At 40.1% G+C, this 17433-nt stretch overlaps 1 protein-coding gene across 2 annotated transcripts; it reads left to right on the top strand.

Moving 5' to 3' along the window:
* The first annotated feature begins 264 nt into the window (after positions 1–264).
* LOC109984044 (mucin-2-like) lies at positions 265–16742 on the top strand. Of its 2 annotated transcripts, XM_065954019.1 has the most exons (29): positions 265–502; positions 700–752; positions 852–926; positions 1716–1924; positions 2010–2091; positions 2544–2941; positions 3368–3926; positions 4043–4239; positions 4318–4707; positions 5084–5376; positions 6284–6549; positions 6968–7036; positions 7224–7361; positions 7452–7708; positions 8305–8389; positions 8589–8657; positions 8866–9000; positions 9142–9398; positions 9516–9600; positions 10180–10380; positions 10477–10614; positions 10953–11209; positions 11353–11437; positions 11525–13174; positions 13382–13590; positions 13705–13861; positions 13951–14345; positions 15247–15373; positions 15560–16742. In XM_065954019.1, exons 1-29 carry the CDS (start codon positions 426–428, stop codon positions 15700–15702), a joined length of 7056 nt encoding a protein of 2351 aa, XP_065810091.1. In that variant the 5' UTR covers positions 265–425; the 3' UTR covers positions 15703–16742. The 2 variants fall into 2 exon arrangements, with proteins under 2 accessions (XP_065810091.1, XP_065810092.1); XM_065954020.1 differs by lacking the exon at positions 6968–7036.
* Positions 16743–17433: the final 691 nt, after the last annotated feature.

Raw genomic sequence — 17433 nt, 5'->3', positions numbered from 1 at the left:
TTATTTTTTGCTTTTTCCAAGTTAAAGTCAGAAAATATTCAGTTTTATGCCCTAGCAACACTAAAACAGACCTTTCCTATCAATATTTACTGTGACCAAGTAGTTGTCGTCACTTTAAAAGAATTTTACAGTCCAGCCCCTTTCATGTCTCACTGCCCTCCAGTCGTCTCTCTCCCCGCCCACTGCAGAGGTTACACCTGGTGAGGTATTGGGGCTATAAATGCCTGACACCCTCCGCTCTGCTCTGAGAACAACCAACCAGGGCCCACACCTCTGTGCTGGCACTGATAGGGTCTCATTAGCTGTGTTTCCACAGAGAGGCTCTTCAACAGTTACTGCTCATCATTCATTCTCCAGCTCATCAAAGAGGGAGACAGTATTAGCAACGGGAGAGCAGCTGAGAGGCTGCCGCTAAGGGATCAGCTATGCTCCGAGGCATCCACACTGATTTGTTGGTCACAGTGACTCTAATCTTTTTAACTCAGACTGGGACTCCGATCAGGTGGGTCTCTTGATAATTAACATTTCAACTGTCTGGTTTGAAATACCTACTAAACTTTTTGTAATAAAGTCAAAAAGTGGAAACAGAAGCAGGACATGGTTTTTAGTTCAAGTATGATTTTAAAGTCAATAAGATACTTCAATTTATGGAATGTACTTCCACAAGGAATCTGATCTCTTTTTTTTTTCCTATTTCAGGGCTGAAAATGATTTTTCATTAGTTACTTTACCAGAAAGGAGAGAAAATTCAGGTATGAATTTATGTAGTCGATAATTGCTAGAACTTCATTTGACACAACAATAAGATTTTAATGCATTTACTGAACTTAACCCTCTCATTTTTTCCATAGAGTATGTTTCAGAATGTTTCTACGACAGGCACAACAATTACTTTTGTGACTGGACAAGAAATCAACAAACAACAGGTACAGATGCCGAGTCAATTAACTGAATGTATCAATGAAAATTAAAGCAGAAGGTTTTTTTGTCATCAAACCAGGTCATAGTTCAGTCAAGTAATGAGTTCACTTTGACATTATGAGATAACTTGACTGAGGCAACCTTTACAGTAATAATGTCCCGCCCTTACATTTGGCATATGGGATATCAGTCAACAGATCTTTTTTTCATCTTCAGGCAGCGTGAGAGTGTGTCTGCCGAGCAACATATGACCTGAAGCAGGCTAATATTATTTTATAGTCTGGTTCTCTCCCAGTAGCAGTTAAAGTGGAGGGCCTGCACTAATGGCGCAAATGTAGTGCAACACTTCTTCACAGCTATTTTACGTGTATTATGATGATTGTACCCCTCAACATAATTAAAATAATGACCAGAGAATCATTTGTTATATCTGATGTCGTTAAAATTATGACATCATTAAAGCTCATTCTTGATAGGCATGATTAAAATAAATATTGTATTTATGTTTGGGATTTAACGGACACATACATATGTCCTAGCAGATAGGTCGTGCCCCATGTACAGGTCCTCCAAGCGAGCGTCTGGGTTCAAGTCCAGCCTGTGGCTCTTTTCCCACATGTCATTACACAATCTCTCTACCTAGTTTCCTATCTAATAAAAGCAAAAAGGCCAAATTACTCATTTCAAAAGTTTGAAACAAAGTATTCAATTGCTGTAAATATATTAAAAATAGATCACTTTTTTGTGTTGATGAAATCAGTATTGAATTGTCTTGTTGACCCTTTCCCCCTCAGGGGATGATGCAGTTAATACTTTAGAGAGTGGTCCACTGGGAATGGAGGGGGAGGCCTGTCTGGAGTTCTGGTACCTAGCTGGCTCAGATGTCCGGGCTTTGTTAAAAAGCAGCCTTGGTGAGGTTGAAATCTGGTCATCACCTGCATTAACAGAGGAGACTTGGAGACACGTGTTTGTTCCCTTGAACGTCACCGAAGCAGGGACTCAGGTATGACTACAGATTTGTAATGAAACTGTATGGAAGAAATAGAATATTGGATATAGTTCAACGAATGATCTGCTTTTTAAATCAGGTTGTATTCAAGACGGTTCAAGCAGCTTCCATGGAAGGACAAGTCACACTTAAACAAATAGGTGTGAGGAGAGGCTCATGTGGTAAATATTTTTTACTCGTGTTTAACTGCAAAAAGACAAGTCCACTTCTGGTCCCATCAAATTAGAAAAAAATACATATTACACTATATTCATGTTAGAATCTTGATGACAATGTCGATTTAAGAAAGAAACCATAACTGTCATAACACTTGACAGATTAGTGTTAATGAAGGATCCTAAATCACCTTCTGGAGATATTTAAATGTTTCATCTATTATTATTGACAGGAACAAATATTAATAAGTTGGTGAGGAGTCTCTTCATTGTTTTAATAAATGAAAATTAAGAACATGCTTATCTAATAAAAGTCACTTGTAGGTTGGTTGACAAGGATTGTTAAGTCCAGTCCATACAGCGTTATCAGCAAAAATGATTCATAACATGAAACTGATCATTGTTACCAGCCAGATGGTATAAAATGTGAATGGTTAATTGGTCCCTCCCCCCAACAGGACCACAGTGTGAATCCAACACAGAGTTATGGACAGATGAGTCCACTCGCTGCCTTTGCTCTGATGGCCAGCTCTCCTGCTCTCTCTCTCAGTGCCCTCAGGGCCAAATCTGTGGCTCTCAAAGAGGAGGCTCCACTGGGATTTTCGCCTCTGGGACATGCACGATCCATAGTGACACAGACTGCAGCACTTTTGATGGAGTGCTGTTCCGCTTCATGGCTCCCTGCTCCTATGTACTGGTTAAGAGCTGCTTACCCAGCGAGGCCCCGCCTGCGTTCATTGTGGAAGTGGTCAATGAGCAAAACGGGAACTCATCTCTCTCGACTGTACAGCAGGTTGTTGTGGTCGTGGGGCACCACAGAATTTCCCTGATGAAGAAGATAACGCGCTGGGTTGTGGTGAGTTAAAGTGGATATCCAGGGAGGCCAGAAACAGCATCTACCAATGTAAAAGTGATCAATCATACTGCCCTGTTTCCTTTTGATCTTTCCTTTAAAAAACACTGTATTCCCAACAGATATTTTACACTGCTCCTTTAACTCAAAAGTAACTTCAGTACCTTCTTTACAACTTCAGTTTCTTAATAAGTGTTGGGCTATGTAATTGATTTAACAGTTTCAATGTTTTCAGCCCACTCTACTGATAAACTGTGTTAATCATAAAGTGCTAGGTTTATTGTCATAATGTCCGGGAATTCTTTAGACTTATCAGCCTAAGATAGATCCATCTTAGGAACACTGCTGTTTATACAAACTGTAAGATAGAGTAAGGTCTTACTGCTGATAAAAGCTGGTTAGGAATTCTAACACTTGCACTGTTTTTAGGTCAATGGAGTCTGGCAGAAGCTTCCACTGAACATCCACAATGTCCACATCGAGAGTAACCCCGTTGCTGTGTCACTGAGAACAGACTTTGGTCTTTCAGTTTCATACGACAGCGCTGGTGCAGTCCACGTCAAGCTGCCAATCAAGTACTCTGATAAAGTCTGTGGCTTGTGTGGAAACTTTAACCAACTCGAAGAAGATGACTTCAGAACGCCTAATGGGTCAAATGCAGGAGATGCGACAGCTTTGGCTAAGAGTTGGCAGACGAGGGAAACCAGCTCCTCGTGTGAAACCATGCTGGTACCACATCAGTGTGACCCACTGGAGGAGGCGGAGTATGCCAGTGAGCTTTACTGTGGAGGCCTCCTCTCGAGTACTGGGCCCTTTTCCAACTGCCTTTCAGTGGTGGGGGCAGAGAGCTACTTCAGGGGCTGTGTCGTCGGCATGTGCTCTACTCACGGTGACCCTGGAGTACTGTGTGAGACTTTAAAGGTCTATGCTGATATCTGCCAAGAGGCTGGAGTGGCTGTACCTTTCTGGAGGAACTCTTCATCCTGCTGTATGTTGCTTAATTTCTTCCAGCTTTTTAATTCTTTAACTCAGTTAAAACATTTTCTATTTGTCAAATAATGTGTGCGATAAGGTCAAGTATTCTCCTCTTTTCTTCCCTCTCAGCCCTTCAGTGTGGTGAGAACAGCCATTATAACTCTTGTGCTGATGGCTGTCCAGATGTGTGCCCCAGCATGGATATAGTTGGCTCCTGTGGAAGCTGTGTAGAGAGATGTGATTGCGACCCAGGCTACAAACTCGATGGGGGAAAGTGTGTCCCAGCAGAGGGCTGTGGGTGCTGGTATGAAGGAAAACACTATGAGGTAAGTGTGAGGTACTATCTCCTTTGCCACATTCCCTTTGAAGTGCAGATGTATTTAAACAACTCACTTTGCTTGCAGAAAGGAGAAACATTAATGGAAGGAGAGTGTGTGCAGCAATGCAAGTGCATGGGGAATAATGAGTTGGAGTGCAAAGCAATGCGGTGCGCAGACAGTGAGGTCTGCAAGGTCAAGGATGGAGTCAAAGGCTGCTTTGCTTTCCATCCTGTCACCTGCAGTGTGTATGGGGATCCACATTATATCACCTTTGATGGGTTGGCCTACGATTTTCAAGGAGGTTGCAGTTACACGCTGATGACAACATGCGGAAGAGAAAGCACAGTCCAGTTCACTGTAATCGGACACAACATGCATCCCGCCCTTCAGAACTTCACCCGGTCCAAGCTGCAAGCTGTGTCTCTTCAGGTCGATGATCTATACCTCAACCTGAATACGAGTGGAGAAGTCTATGTAAGCATGAAAACACTTTTGATTTGATACACTTCAAACAAGTTGTAATTGTAAATGCAAAAGACTTTTTTAGTTTATTGGATTTATTGCTTTAATTTATTGCTTTAGTATCAGCACACACATTTATAAGGGTGAGTTATTACTCTGTGACAGGTCATTGGAGGAATTCATTTGTTTGCATATCTTGGACTTACAACGACACACAAACTAAAAGCCAACCCACTTGACTTTGCCCTTAAGAGCTGGTTGGCAGCAAATTAGTTGCAAAGACTATCCCAGTGAGAGTAAACACTGATCCTTTATGTAAGACATCATCAATAAACTCACAGCCTAACAAGAATAAATCCACATCAAAATATGAATTGTGTCTTTTTAGGTGAAAAACAACTCTGTTGGAATCCCCTATTTCACCAATGGCACATATGGCTCAGTATGGGTTAATAGGTGGAATAACTATATTATCTTGGAGTCAACCTTTGGCCTCAGGATTATGATAGATGGGGAGAACAGGCTGTTCCTGCAAGTGGATGACCGCTACAAGTATGAACTGTGTGGACTGTGTGGCACCTACTCTGAACACCAGGATGATGACTTTATAACACCAGGAGGCCAAAATGCTACTGGGCCATTTGAGTTTGGTGACAGCTGGAGACTTCCAGGCAGTGATGAGTAAGCTGTTATTACCACAATATATGCACTTAAATGTGTTCAGATGAATAGAATGTTGAGCAATATTAAGGTTTCCAAAAGAAAAAAACATACCAATCAACAGCAGGTTCAATGGAGAGACTAGCATTGTGGTGCTAATTACAGTCCCTTCAACCTTATCTATACTGTGTTTACAGTTAATTAGTAAATGATAGCATTGAAATGCTCTAAACTAAGATCAGGAACATGATAGCATAACTGCTAAAACAGCATGCTAGCATTGTCGTTGTCAATATGTTATCAATTTATTCAAACATTCATTTCAAACTGCTACTGTGCCCAAATAAATATTTTAATTATCTACAGCCTATATAGATATATATATATCTATATAGGTAATAAACTAACCTTATGTAGTTTTACAACATGGTTTTCTTGATAGGTTTATTTCATACCACATAAAAAAGAATCTAAATTACTACTAGCTAATTAAAATCTGAACACAAGCACATAAAGTGGGACACATTGGCAGAAAATAGCTGAAAACCTTGCAACCAAAAGATTACTTTTAATTTTTTCATTAAACAAGTTGTTAAAGATGCAAATATGAATAAATAATTAACCATTAATAAACATTAAAGTCAATTTATAAATATGATTATTTAATTTAAGTTCTCTGATATTCTTCACACCAAAATCTTCACTTGCTTACTCCTTGTTTGTACGTCCCTCTCGAGCAAGAGAATCCAAAGGCAGATATCGCCCTCTGCTGGTTTTAATAAACAGCATTGTAATATTCCTTTTTCTAAAATGTAATTTAATTGTCCATTTGTGTTTCAATTTTAAATGTATTGCCAGGTATCATCCCTAGTGAAAGGTGCTATAAATCTATTATTATTTCTTATTAAATGTAAACTTTGTTCTCTAGGTGTGTTGCTCAACCTAATGATCCAAGAGTCTGTGATTATGAAGAGGAGAATGAAGCATACAATGAGTGTTTCACACTAGTAGGGGAGCCCTTCAAGCCCTGCCATGAAAGAATTCACCCAAGCATCTACCTTAATAGTTGCGTCTACGACTACTGTGACACAAGTGGTGACCAAAACACCCTATGCGAATCTCTAAAGTCCTATGCTGCAGCATGTGAGGTTGCAGGAGTGGAGCTGCTCAACTGGCAGATGGACACTGCCTGTGGTGAGTGTTTACATCTGACATGATGATGATGATGGGTTGCAAAAAAGTATTGTTTGTGACTGAATTCATAAAATAATTGAGCCAAATACAGTAGAGATTTATCAGCACTAAAGATCAGATATAACTTTTTCAGTTAAATGCCTTTTATTACCTGTAGCTGGTCTTAAAACATTTTTATTCTAAAACACTCCATAATTCAGTCTTTTAATTATGGCAACAACTGGCAATTGCTTAAGTGCCCATCAGGCAAATGGTTCGAGCTATGTTTGGGTGTTTTGTCATTGATTTAAGCAGAGCTGGAGAAATTGGATGGTTAACATGTGGAGGGGTTGGCCAAACTCAAACTATTTTATAGGGTACAAAAAAGCTTACTGGCGTGTTTGATTGGTTTTTTGTTTCATTTTTGTCCCAATTTCAGCTGACCCCCCAACCACTGCAACACCTCCAACAATTCCAACTGCTTCCTCTCCAACACCAGATCAGATTTGTAAGAGCCTTATGAAACAGAATATTTACTTGTTTGGATTTGCAGCGCAGTTAAACATTTATTTCAACTGTCTTGCTGTCACACATTATGTATGATATTCTTAAACTTAATCTTTTCGTTCTATAATGTTCTCGCTATTAACATTAGCTTTGACTACTCCGTTATGTGTTCATCTGCTTTTTCATAGTGTGTCCCATGAATTGCGACTTTGAAAAAAATATGTGTGGATGGGAACAGCTTATACAGGACAGTTTTGATTGGACAAGAAATTCAGGATCCACACCATCAGATCAAACAGGTCCAAACCAAGACCACACCACTGGAGGTAAAATGCTTGGCTATACCATATCTGATTTGTTGCTCCTCTGATTTTCATTTTAAATGCTGATTGTGCTGATTTTCAACATTTCTCTAGCTGGTTCCTACATGTATATTGAGGGAAATAGTGCGACACATGGAGACTCAGCTCGTCTGATAAGCTCAACGTGCCATTTTAATGGCCCACTCTGCCTACACTTCTGGTACCATATGTATGGTTCATCTTCAGCCATGGCCCTCAATATCTTCCTGCTCAAAGGCAATAAGGCCACCAAGCTTTGGTCACGGATGAACAACCAGGGACCAGAATGGCATCCAGTAAATGTTGATATTGAAGTGTCTGGTCCGTTCCAGGTAAGTTATGCACAATATGTGAGAATATATGCTATATGAATAGTATGAAACTTTAGATATAACTGAACAACAAACAGCTCAAAAATAACCTGAAAGACACTGGACTTTGAGAAAACATTGACGGTTATTTTTGTCTTTCGGATGCTTTCCGCTCTTGCCTGCCATTTTTCTTAAGACGGATATGATGTCACGATTATGGATCCCATTTAAAAAATATTTTCAAAATCATCCAGTAACAAATCCAGATGCTTTTGTGAATAGATTCTCTTTCCCAGTCCTAATGGCTGGCACGTCATAAACTTAGTCTGTAAAATGTCCTGGACTTGTTAATTTACACTCAGAACTAGAAAATTCTTCATTTATGTGCAATACTTTGTGCCATAGTTACACAGTTTAACACTGCTGATGCATATTTGTGAAACGTGTGCTTGTATAGCTTACTTCTTCTTCTGATACCCTTACTTTGGTACTTAGTTCTGCTTATTCCACTTAAATATATATATATATTCTATAGTTCCTACTTTTTATTTTGTTTGAGAGGAACTGTAACGACCAAATTAATAAAGCATTTCTGATTCTGATTCTAACTCTTTCAGATCTTAGTGGAGGCAATTCGAGGCTCTAATGATCAGTCAGATGTGGCCATTGATGACATTTCCATCCACTTTGGCTCTTGCAAAGGTAAAATTAACTTCTAGCAAAAATAAGAAATACTTTCAGCTTGATTTTAAAAATGCAATGATCTTAATCAATCATGGCTTTGAGTTAAACATTTCTGATACATTTCCAAGATCCCAGCCAGGTTTTGTTTGGACAGATAATGCCATGACCATTTCTAGATATGTAAGGTTTGAAGAAAGTAATTTATTACTTCCTTTAGGCATCTTCCCTGACCTGGTTAGTGGAACCATACTTCCTTCCACAATTGCAGAAATACCTTCACACACACGTAAGTACACAGGAAGCAATATTGAATGGGCCACTTGTTTCTGCATTAGAAGCTGGAGTCTGGTTACAAATTAACATTTGTGCCCAGTCCATTGCTGAACATGCATAGTTTTGATTGCAGCTGAAGTTACAGACTATCTAAAAGAAGGAAGTTGGATTAAGGCCTCAGTATTTTGTTCCTTTTTAACCTTTTGCTTTTTCCCTTATAGTCTGCGGTCTTGACTGCAGCTTTGACAGCAACCTTTGTAGCTGGAGTCAGATGATCACAGACGCTTTTGACTGGACATGGAACAGTGGTTCTACCCCCAGCCTAATGACTGGGCCCTCTGCTGATCACACTGGTGGTATTACACCCTATCTCTATGAAATATTATACATGGTGACGGTTTAAGTAAAATTTATAATACAGAAGAGCCAACAAGATCTTTCTAAGTGTATCTTTTTTTATTTTAGATTTTGATCATGCATTTCACTACTCTTTCTAGATGGCCACTATCTTTACATTGAGGCCAGCAGCGTGACACATGGAGACACAGCTCGTCTTATCAGTTCTGAGTGTTCTGACTCTGGACCTCAGTGTCTGCAGTTCTGGTACCATATGCATGGTTCTGCAGACACAATGGGCCTCCATGTCTACTTGCTCCAGGATAGATTAGCCAATGCTGTTTGGTGGAAGAGGAATGATCAAGGAAATATGTGGCAACTGGCTCAAGTGGACTTCACAACAACTGGAGCCTTCAAGGTCAGCCACCTTCAACCAGACACTCAAATCATTTATAAATTACAATCCAATGATATTGATCAGATGGAATACTAATGTATACAAACATCCTGAGAATACCTTTGTTATCCCATATAGATCATCATTGAGGGACGTAGAGGCTCCAATGAAGAGTCTGATGTTGCTATTGATGATGTAATGCTTCATCATGGTCGGTGCGCTGGTAAGGAACAGGCACACAGAATAAGTACTGCTAAATTCTAAACATGCAGGTTCTTCACCACTGGAAGCTTGGGCTGGGCGATATGGGCGATAAAATCTAAGACTGTTTTTACACCAAACTCGATTAATGATTTAAATCGACTTTCTTTCTATTCAAGAAAAACTATAAATTATACATTTATTTGATCATTAAAATTACAAAAAGACAAACTGAATTTCCCATTGAGGATTGATAAAGTAACCTGAATTTCTCTTTTGGGGTTAAAGTGCAAGCTGTGAACTTGTCTTTAAAAGTGCACTATTGCAGTTTCAGGGTAGAGCAAAAGTACAGTTGAGGCAAAGCAATTTCAGCAAAAAAACTTGGTAGGAAGTAAAGGAGGATGGAGGATATGAATTACGGGAGCCCATGGGGGGTGGTGGAGTAAGTTAAACAGAAATCATGTTTTTCATTTTTGAAAATCCAGATTTTCCCAAAAAAACAATAATCTCTATTAAATTAATTTGCGCTTCCCAGCCCTTCTGGAAGCTTGATGAAGTTCTAAGTATTTGCTCATATTGACCATATTTTGCACTGTTGCAGATCTGAATGATGTTGTGACAAATCCTCCTGTACCAGAGGGGAACACCACAGCCCCTGCACCAACCTCCGCTCGAGAGCCTCCTCTAGTCTCCTCAACTGTTAAAACTGTCACCTTACCTCCCATAGTAGAAGCAACAACCCACTTAGTTACTGTTAACAATGTTACTGACGATTCAGATAATGGATCTCTTCCACAACCAGGTAAAGTACAGATTAAAAAGCAACAACCCCCCCCCCCCCCCCCCATATTTATTACATTTACAAGGATTCAAGGATATTTCTGACTTTTGATTCCAGTATGCCAGCTCCACTGTAATTTTGAACAAGACGTATGTCAGTGGAAACAACTTCTTACTGATGTTTTTGACTGGACTAGACATAGTGGCGCCACTCCTACTATGATGACTGGGCCTTCCTCGGATCACACCACAGGAGGTAATCATCTTTCTGACACAAGCCAAGTACATTTCCTGTAGAGCTGTCAGGGAACAAATGATCCAGTTTCGTAGTCACACTTAAAAACTTGTGAAAAACTCATTGTTGAAGCAGTTCTTCCTTGTTGAACCACAATTGTTGACTGTCTTGTGTAAAGATATAACATGTTTCCTTGAGGCTCCTGATGTGTAATATTTTTTCTGTTCAATTTTTTTTCTCAAAATGTAGTAACTAGTTTCAACTGCAATTGGATATGTTTTGGATATATAATTAACAAAAGAATATTTTAGTATTTTCCTGTGATTGACTAACTTACTAGCTCTTGTGTCCTTAACCAGATGGCCACTACCTATACATTGAAGCCAACGGGGTGTCACATGGAGACACAGCTCGTCTCATTAGTTCTGAGTGTGTTAACTCTGGTCCTCAGTGTCTGCAGTTCTGGTATCATATGTATGGTTCAGCCGATACAATGGGCCTCCATGTCTACTTGCTCCAGGATAGATTAGCCAATGCTGTTTGGTGGAAGAGGAATGACCAAGGAAATACTTGGCACCTGGCTGAGGTGGACTTAACAACAACTGGAGCATTCCAGGTGAGTAACCAATGAGGTTACCAATGAGGTCAAGCAATTCATTTGCTTGTCTTATCTGTTTAATGTTGAAAGCTGACAGAGCAAAACAAATATCTGAAACATTGATTGTGATAAAACTAACTAACCTGTGAACTTAATTTTAGATCATTTTTGAGGGTCGAAGAGGCTCAAATGATCAGTCTGATGTGGCTATTGATGATGTGTCTCTTCATTATGGCCACTGTGCAGGTAATTCTACCCTCCTACTAATAACATTGTAATTCATAGGTCATGACTTTAAATTGATATGATTTATTTCATTTTTAACTTTAACAGACCTGGCTAAGCCCGTGACCCCTGCTCCCACAATATTTGAGACCCCAGCAACAGAAGGTCCAGAGCTTCCTTTTGTGAACAGCACAACTGCTACACAGCCACAGACATCAACGACCCAACAACCTTCAACAAATCAAAGTACAGCTAAGCCCCAACCAACAACAGAGAACCCACAACTTGAAACTTCATTGCAACCAAAACCTGAAAACACAGAACAACCCCAAACCACAACATGGACAGATCAGCCAGCTACATCAACGAATGAATCCCAAACCACAGCTAGACCCCCCCCAGTAACAACAGAGTACCCAGCACTCGAAACTTCAGAGCAACCAAATCCTGAAATTACGGAAAGACCAGACTCTACAGATGGACCTGTAAATCAAACACAGACACAAGCAACTGCTCAGCCACAGCAACCAACAACAGAGGGACATCTACCTCTAACCTCAGTAAAACCACAACCTCCAAGCACAGCTCAGCCACAACCACCAACAACATCTCAACCACAGCTACCAACAACAGTTAAACCACAACCGCCAACAACAGATGGACCTCAACCTCCAACCTCAGTTAAACCACAACCTCCAAGCACAGCTCAGCCACAACCAACCACAACAGCTCAGCCCCAGCCGCCTACAACAACTCAACCACCAACAACAGCACAGCCACAGCTACCAACATCAGTGAAACCCCAACCCCCAACAACACAATCACCTACAACAGCACAGCCAGAAGCACCAACAACTGTGAGACCACAACCTCCAACAACAGCTCAGCCACAGCCACCAACAATGAAACCACAACCGCCAACAACAGGTGGACCTCAACCTCCAACCTCAGTAAAACCACAACCTACAACCACAGCTCAACCACACCCACCAACAACAGAGGGACCTCAACCTCAAACCTCGGTAAAACCACAACCTCCAAGCACTGCTCAGCCACAACCTCCAACAACAGCTCAGCCACAGCCACCAACATCAGTGAAACCCCAACCCCCAACAACACAATCACCTACAACAGCACAGCCAGAAGCACCAACAACTGTGAGACCACAACCTCCAACAACAGGTGGACCTCAACCTACAACCACAGCTCAACCGCAACCTCAAACAACAGCTCAGCCACAGCCACCAACATCAGTGAAACCTGAACCCCCAACAACAGCTAAGCCACACCCACCAACAACAGTTAGACCCCAACCACCAACCTCAGTAAAACCACAACCTACAACCACAGCTCAACCGCAACCTCAAACAACAGCTCAGCCACAGCCACCAACATCAGTGAAACCTGAACCCCCAACAACAGCTAAGCCACACCCGCCAACAACAGTTAGACCCCAACCTCCAACTACAGCTCAACCGAAACCTCCAACAACAGCTCAGCCACAGCCACCAACATCAGTGAAACCACAACCCCCAACAACAGAAGGACCCCAACCTCCAACAACAGCTCAACCACAACCACAAACCACAGCTCAACCGCAACCTCCAACAACAGCTCAGCCTCAGCCCCCAATAACAGATGGATCAAAACCTTCAACAACTAGTAAACCAAATCTCACAACAAGTAAACCAGGGATTCACACGACAGCTTCATCACAATCAACGACAACAACCAGACCATCAAATACACCTGTACCAAGTAAGTTTTCATATCCCCTTTTAAACATGAACTGGGTTTTGCATTATGTTTTCTCCTTTACATGTTGGACACCACTTATTAAACCACATGCAAGCAAAGATACTCAAGACTTCTTTCTAATAAAGTGCATGGCACACTGATTACCTTTTCTGTTTATTTTAAGCCCTTGACTAAGTACACACTGTGTCTATATTTCTGTCACTCTAGCCCCCTCTTGCCCTGAGGATAGTCATTACACTACTTGTGTCCCATCCTGCAGTCCAACTTGTTCATCCCTGAATGGGCCACCACACTGCAGTGAAAATGAGGGTTGTGTGCAGGGATGTGTATGTGATGATGGATTCGTGCAGAAAGGCAGGGTTTGTGTGCCTATCCAACTGTGTGGATGTGTTGACAGGAATGGCAACAAACGCCAGGTGAGTTACCATTAAGTATGACTCTTCAATGGCAGCAGAAGTCATTGTGTACAGCTATGCCTTTTCAAAGAGCCTGCATAGGACAATGCTGTGATGAATCTCTTTTTCTTTTAGTTCAGTGAAGAATGGTACACAAGTCACTGCAGTGAAAAATGTAAATGCAAGAAGGACAGTGGTGTGGGGAGAATTGAATGTGATGACAAGGATGAGTGTGATGGAAATGCTGTTTGCCTTCCAAACGAGAATGACGATTATTACTGCCAGTCAACAGGTGCTGTAAAAACATTTAACTCTGTGATATACCTACACCATGTTCTATCTTGTTCACAAACTTATGAACTGCTCTGTGTTGCTCCACAGGCTTCAGTGAGTGTTCTATCAAAGGGGACCCTGAGTACAGAACCTTTGACAGGTTTAAGCATGACTTTGAAGGAAGGCACTCATACGTGCTTATCCAGACCAAGAACTTGCCAAATAACCTTCAAGAAGTCTACATCGAGGGCATTAATAGACGCACAGAGGATGAAGATGATAGTCATCATCATGATGACAGTAGCAGTGAAGAAGACAACAGCCACAGAATCAGGGATGAAGATGAGGATGAGGATGATGATGATGATGATGATGATGACAAGGATGAAGATGACTCCCATAATGATGAAAGTGAGGAAGATGATGAACAAAACGGTTTAAGAGAGCTTAAAATCAGAGTGTACAATCACACTGTAGAGTTCAAGAAGAAGCGGAAGTTGACTGTAAGTATTCAGGGTGTGTTTAATGTCATACCCCCTTTCTTTTTAATATTCCTGTGAAGCCCTTCCAGCAAAACAACGTTATGTTCATAAGATAATTTAATCATAATTCTGTCTTTCCACAACACATTTGTTAAAGACTGAGGGAAATAACAATAGCTCCAAGAGTATAGTTTAATAACAGCAGCGAGCTGATGTAATGTGGGCTAAATTATGTTGATCAAATGTTGTATCCCTATTGTAAGTTTGTGGTTGTAAGAGAGTAAGAGTTTTGTAATTTTAGGACGGTCAGAACATAGTGTATCATATTTGATCAAACTCAAAATCATTGAGCATTGTAAAGCAAAAACTGTTATTAATAGGTAAGCTTAAAATCACTAACAGGGATGAGGTTGTATATCTACTAAGAGTGGAGCTTTTCCAATGTGTAATTTCACAACAATGGAATAGGGGTGGATGGTAACAATACTGACACCGGTATTACCTTCTACCCCTACATTGCAATCACTGCACATTTAGACAATGTATTATTTTTCACAAGCACTGGAAAAACATAGCTGAAGTTGAATGGAAAGTCTGTATTAAGCAATTACAAATACAAATTTTCCTCACTTGAAAAGTTCAAATAAAAGCTAATACAACTCAGTGGGATTATTATAAGAATTTGTACAGTAGTATCAATTTTAATTGCAAGCCATCAACTAATTGTTGACATATTTCTCTCTGAATTTTTCTGACTGACATACCCCTTAAGACACTATCATGGAATCTTGGAATGAAAAAAATATATTCAGTTCAGCATCCCTGCAAACATAAACATTAAATCAAGTATAAATACTAGATACACCAGGTACACTTCATTGTGACAAATCCCACTGACACATCTTTATCTCTGTACCTGCAGATGGATGGAAAGAGAACCAACACTCCTGTATCACTTCCTGGTCTCAGCATTTGGCAGCATTCCTCTCGCATCTACCTGAAGACTGACTTTGGCCTTTCAGTGGAGTTCGATGGACAAAGTGAAGCAGGTAATTAAACTTCACCTTATTACGATAGTTTAACGGAATAGACAGTAATCTAAAACAAGTAGGGTTCATCACAAATCCTTAAGTCTCAATGTATCGTTCCAACGCAAATTAATGAATTATTTTGTCTTTTATAAAGTGTTGTATAATACATTAACTGACATTGTATTGTTGATGTTGTTTCTGCAGAGATCATTCTACCCAACACATATAAAAGGAAGGTGGGGGGCCTGTGTGGGAACTTCGATGGCAGAAAGCAGAATGACCTGATGATGCCGGATGGCACCAGGGCCAGGAACGTTCAAGAGTTTGGAGAGAGCTGGAGAGTTTGAATATCAGATAGATCTTGTGTTGAAACTCCGCACTAAAATAAATAGGGTGGTTTGAGCACTTGAAGAAACAATACTGAAGAATTTTACTATGAAATGCACATTGACTGAATCTATTACTTAAAATAATAAGAACAGACATATCCATGCATATTTCACTTTATTCAAGACAACTTAACCCCCAGCGCTAAGATAAAAGATAGCAAAAGATATATCAGTGGAAAGACATACCTCTCGAATGTAATCACATTATTCAAGGACTTGAATTGTTTCAACTAGAGTCTGTTTTGTAGTTTTCAAGTAAATTTAGAAAAAGTTACTTATCTCTTTGTGTATAGAGTCTTTGTCTTTTTAAAGATACTTTGCACTCTGAGCATAAACTGTATCTTCGGTACAGTTTGTGTCTTTGCCATAAATACTATTTATTCAATAGATGATGTTATTACTGTTGTGAATACACTGCATGTCTGTTTTACAAAGTAATGGCCGTGTTGAGATGAAACAAATGTTTCACTGTGTTAAGAGAAAGATAATTCATGACAATGAAGGATTTTCTATCACTATCTAAACTAGTCGGAAATACATTCAATGCGCAATAAACAAGTAATCAAGATGCTGCTTGTACTGTGTCATGATGTGTTTGGAAACATTGTGCACTGTCCTACTGAAGCTAAGACAACATTCCTGGTATATTTACAGTCTGGATGTGAAACCCATTTTGACCTCCAGATCTACAACGGGCGAGTCTAATCATATAAGAAAAAAATTACAAAACTTCTGTAACATGATAGTCTGAGAAGGCAGACAATGGGATTCTTGTCATAGTATACATGTGCGTGTTTGTATGATGTGTGTGTGTTACAGGCAAAGGGGGTGGTGTTTTTTTGTCTGTGAAAATCATCTATAAAAAAAAGTCTCAGTTATACTTACAGTCACGCAGAGTCATGGATTGTTTTGTATTTTTCTTCCCTCTCCTGTTGGGGTTGTTACCTCTCTATAACGGTGAGTGCAACATTATAATAAAATATATGATATCAATATTGCTTGGTTTATCTTGGTCTATTGCTTTAGCGATTGTGGTATCTAAGAGTATTCTTTTAGGGCAGATATCTAAATATATTGGTACCACAGATAACCAGTTTGGCTTTAAATCTAAGCATGGTACTGATCTTTGTATTTATGCCTTGAAAGAAGCTGTTGAGGTATAGGAAAAACTCCTCAGTCCTGATAGGATTTGTTGATGCCTCTAAGGCCTTTGATCGTGTCAATCATCGAAAGTTGTTTATGAAACTAAGTGAAAAGGGGGTCCCTGATTATATATTAAGGCTTCTGGCGTACTGGTATGCCAACCAGAGTATGCAAGTCAAATGGGGAGATAAAATTTCCTCCCTCTTTGGAGTGAGCTGGTGTGCGACAGGGGGGGTTGCTTTCTCCTGCACTCTTTAACTTGTACATGGATGATCTATCTAACCCACTGAATGGTTGCAAAACTGGTTGTGTGTTGGGTAACAGTATAATCAATCACCTCATGTATGCTGATGATTTCGCAATTTATTCCCCTAGCAGCGCTGGGTTTCAGCAGCTGCTTAATATATGTTCTGATTATGGTCAAACATATGATGTGCAATACAATGCTACAAAGAGTACTGTTTTCATATGCAGAACAAAAGGAGACAAGGACCTAAACTTTCATAATTTTTACCTCTCAGGACAGGTGCTGAGTGTGGGCACCAA

The sequence above is a fragment of the Labrus bergylta genome, chromosome 4 (assembly GCF_963930695.1).
Source record: "Labrus bergylta chromosome 4, fLabBer1.1, whole genome shotgun sequence".
NCBI classification, from domain to species: Eukaryota; Metazoa; Chordata; class Actinopteri; order Labriformes; family Labridae; genus Labrus; species Labrus bergylta.
This window is presented reverse-complemented; position numbering and strand designations above follow the sequence as displayed.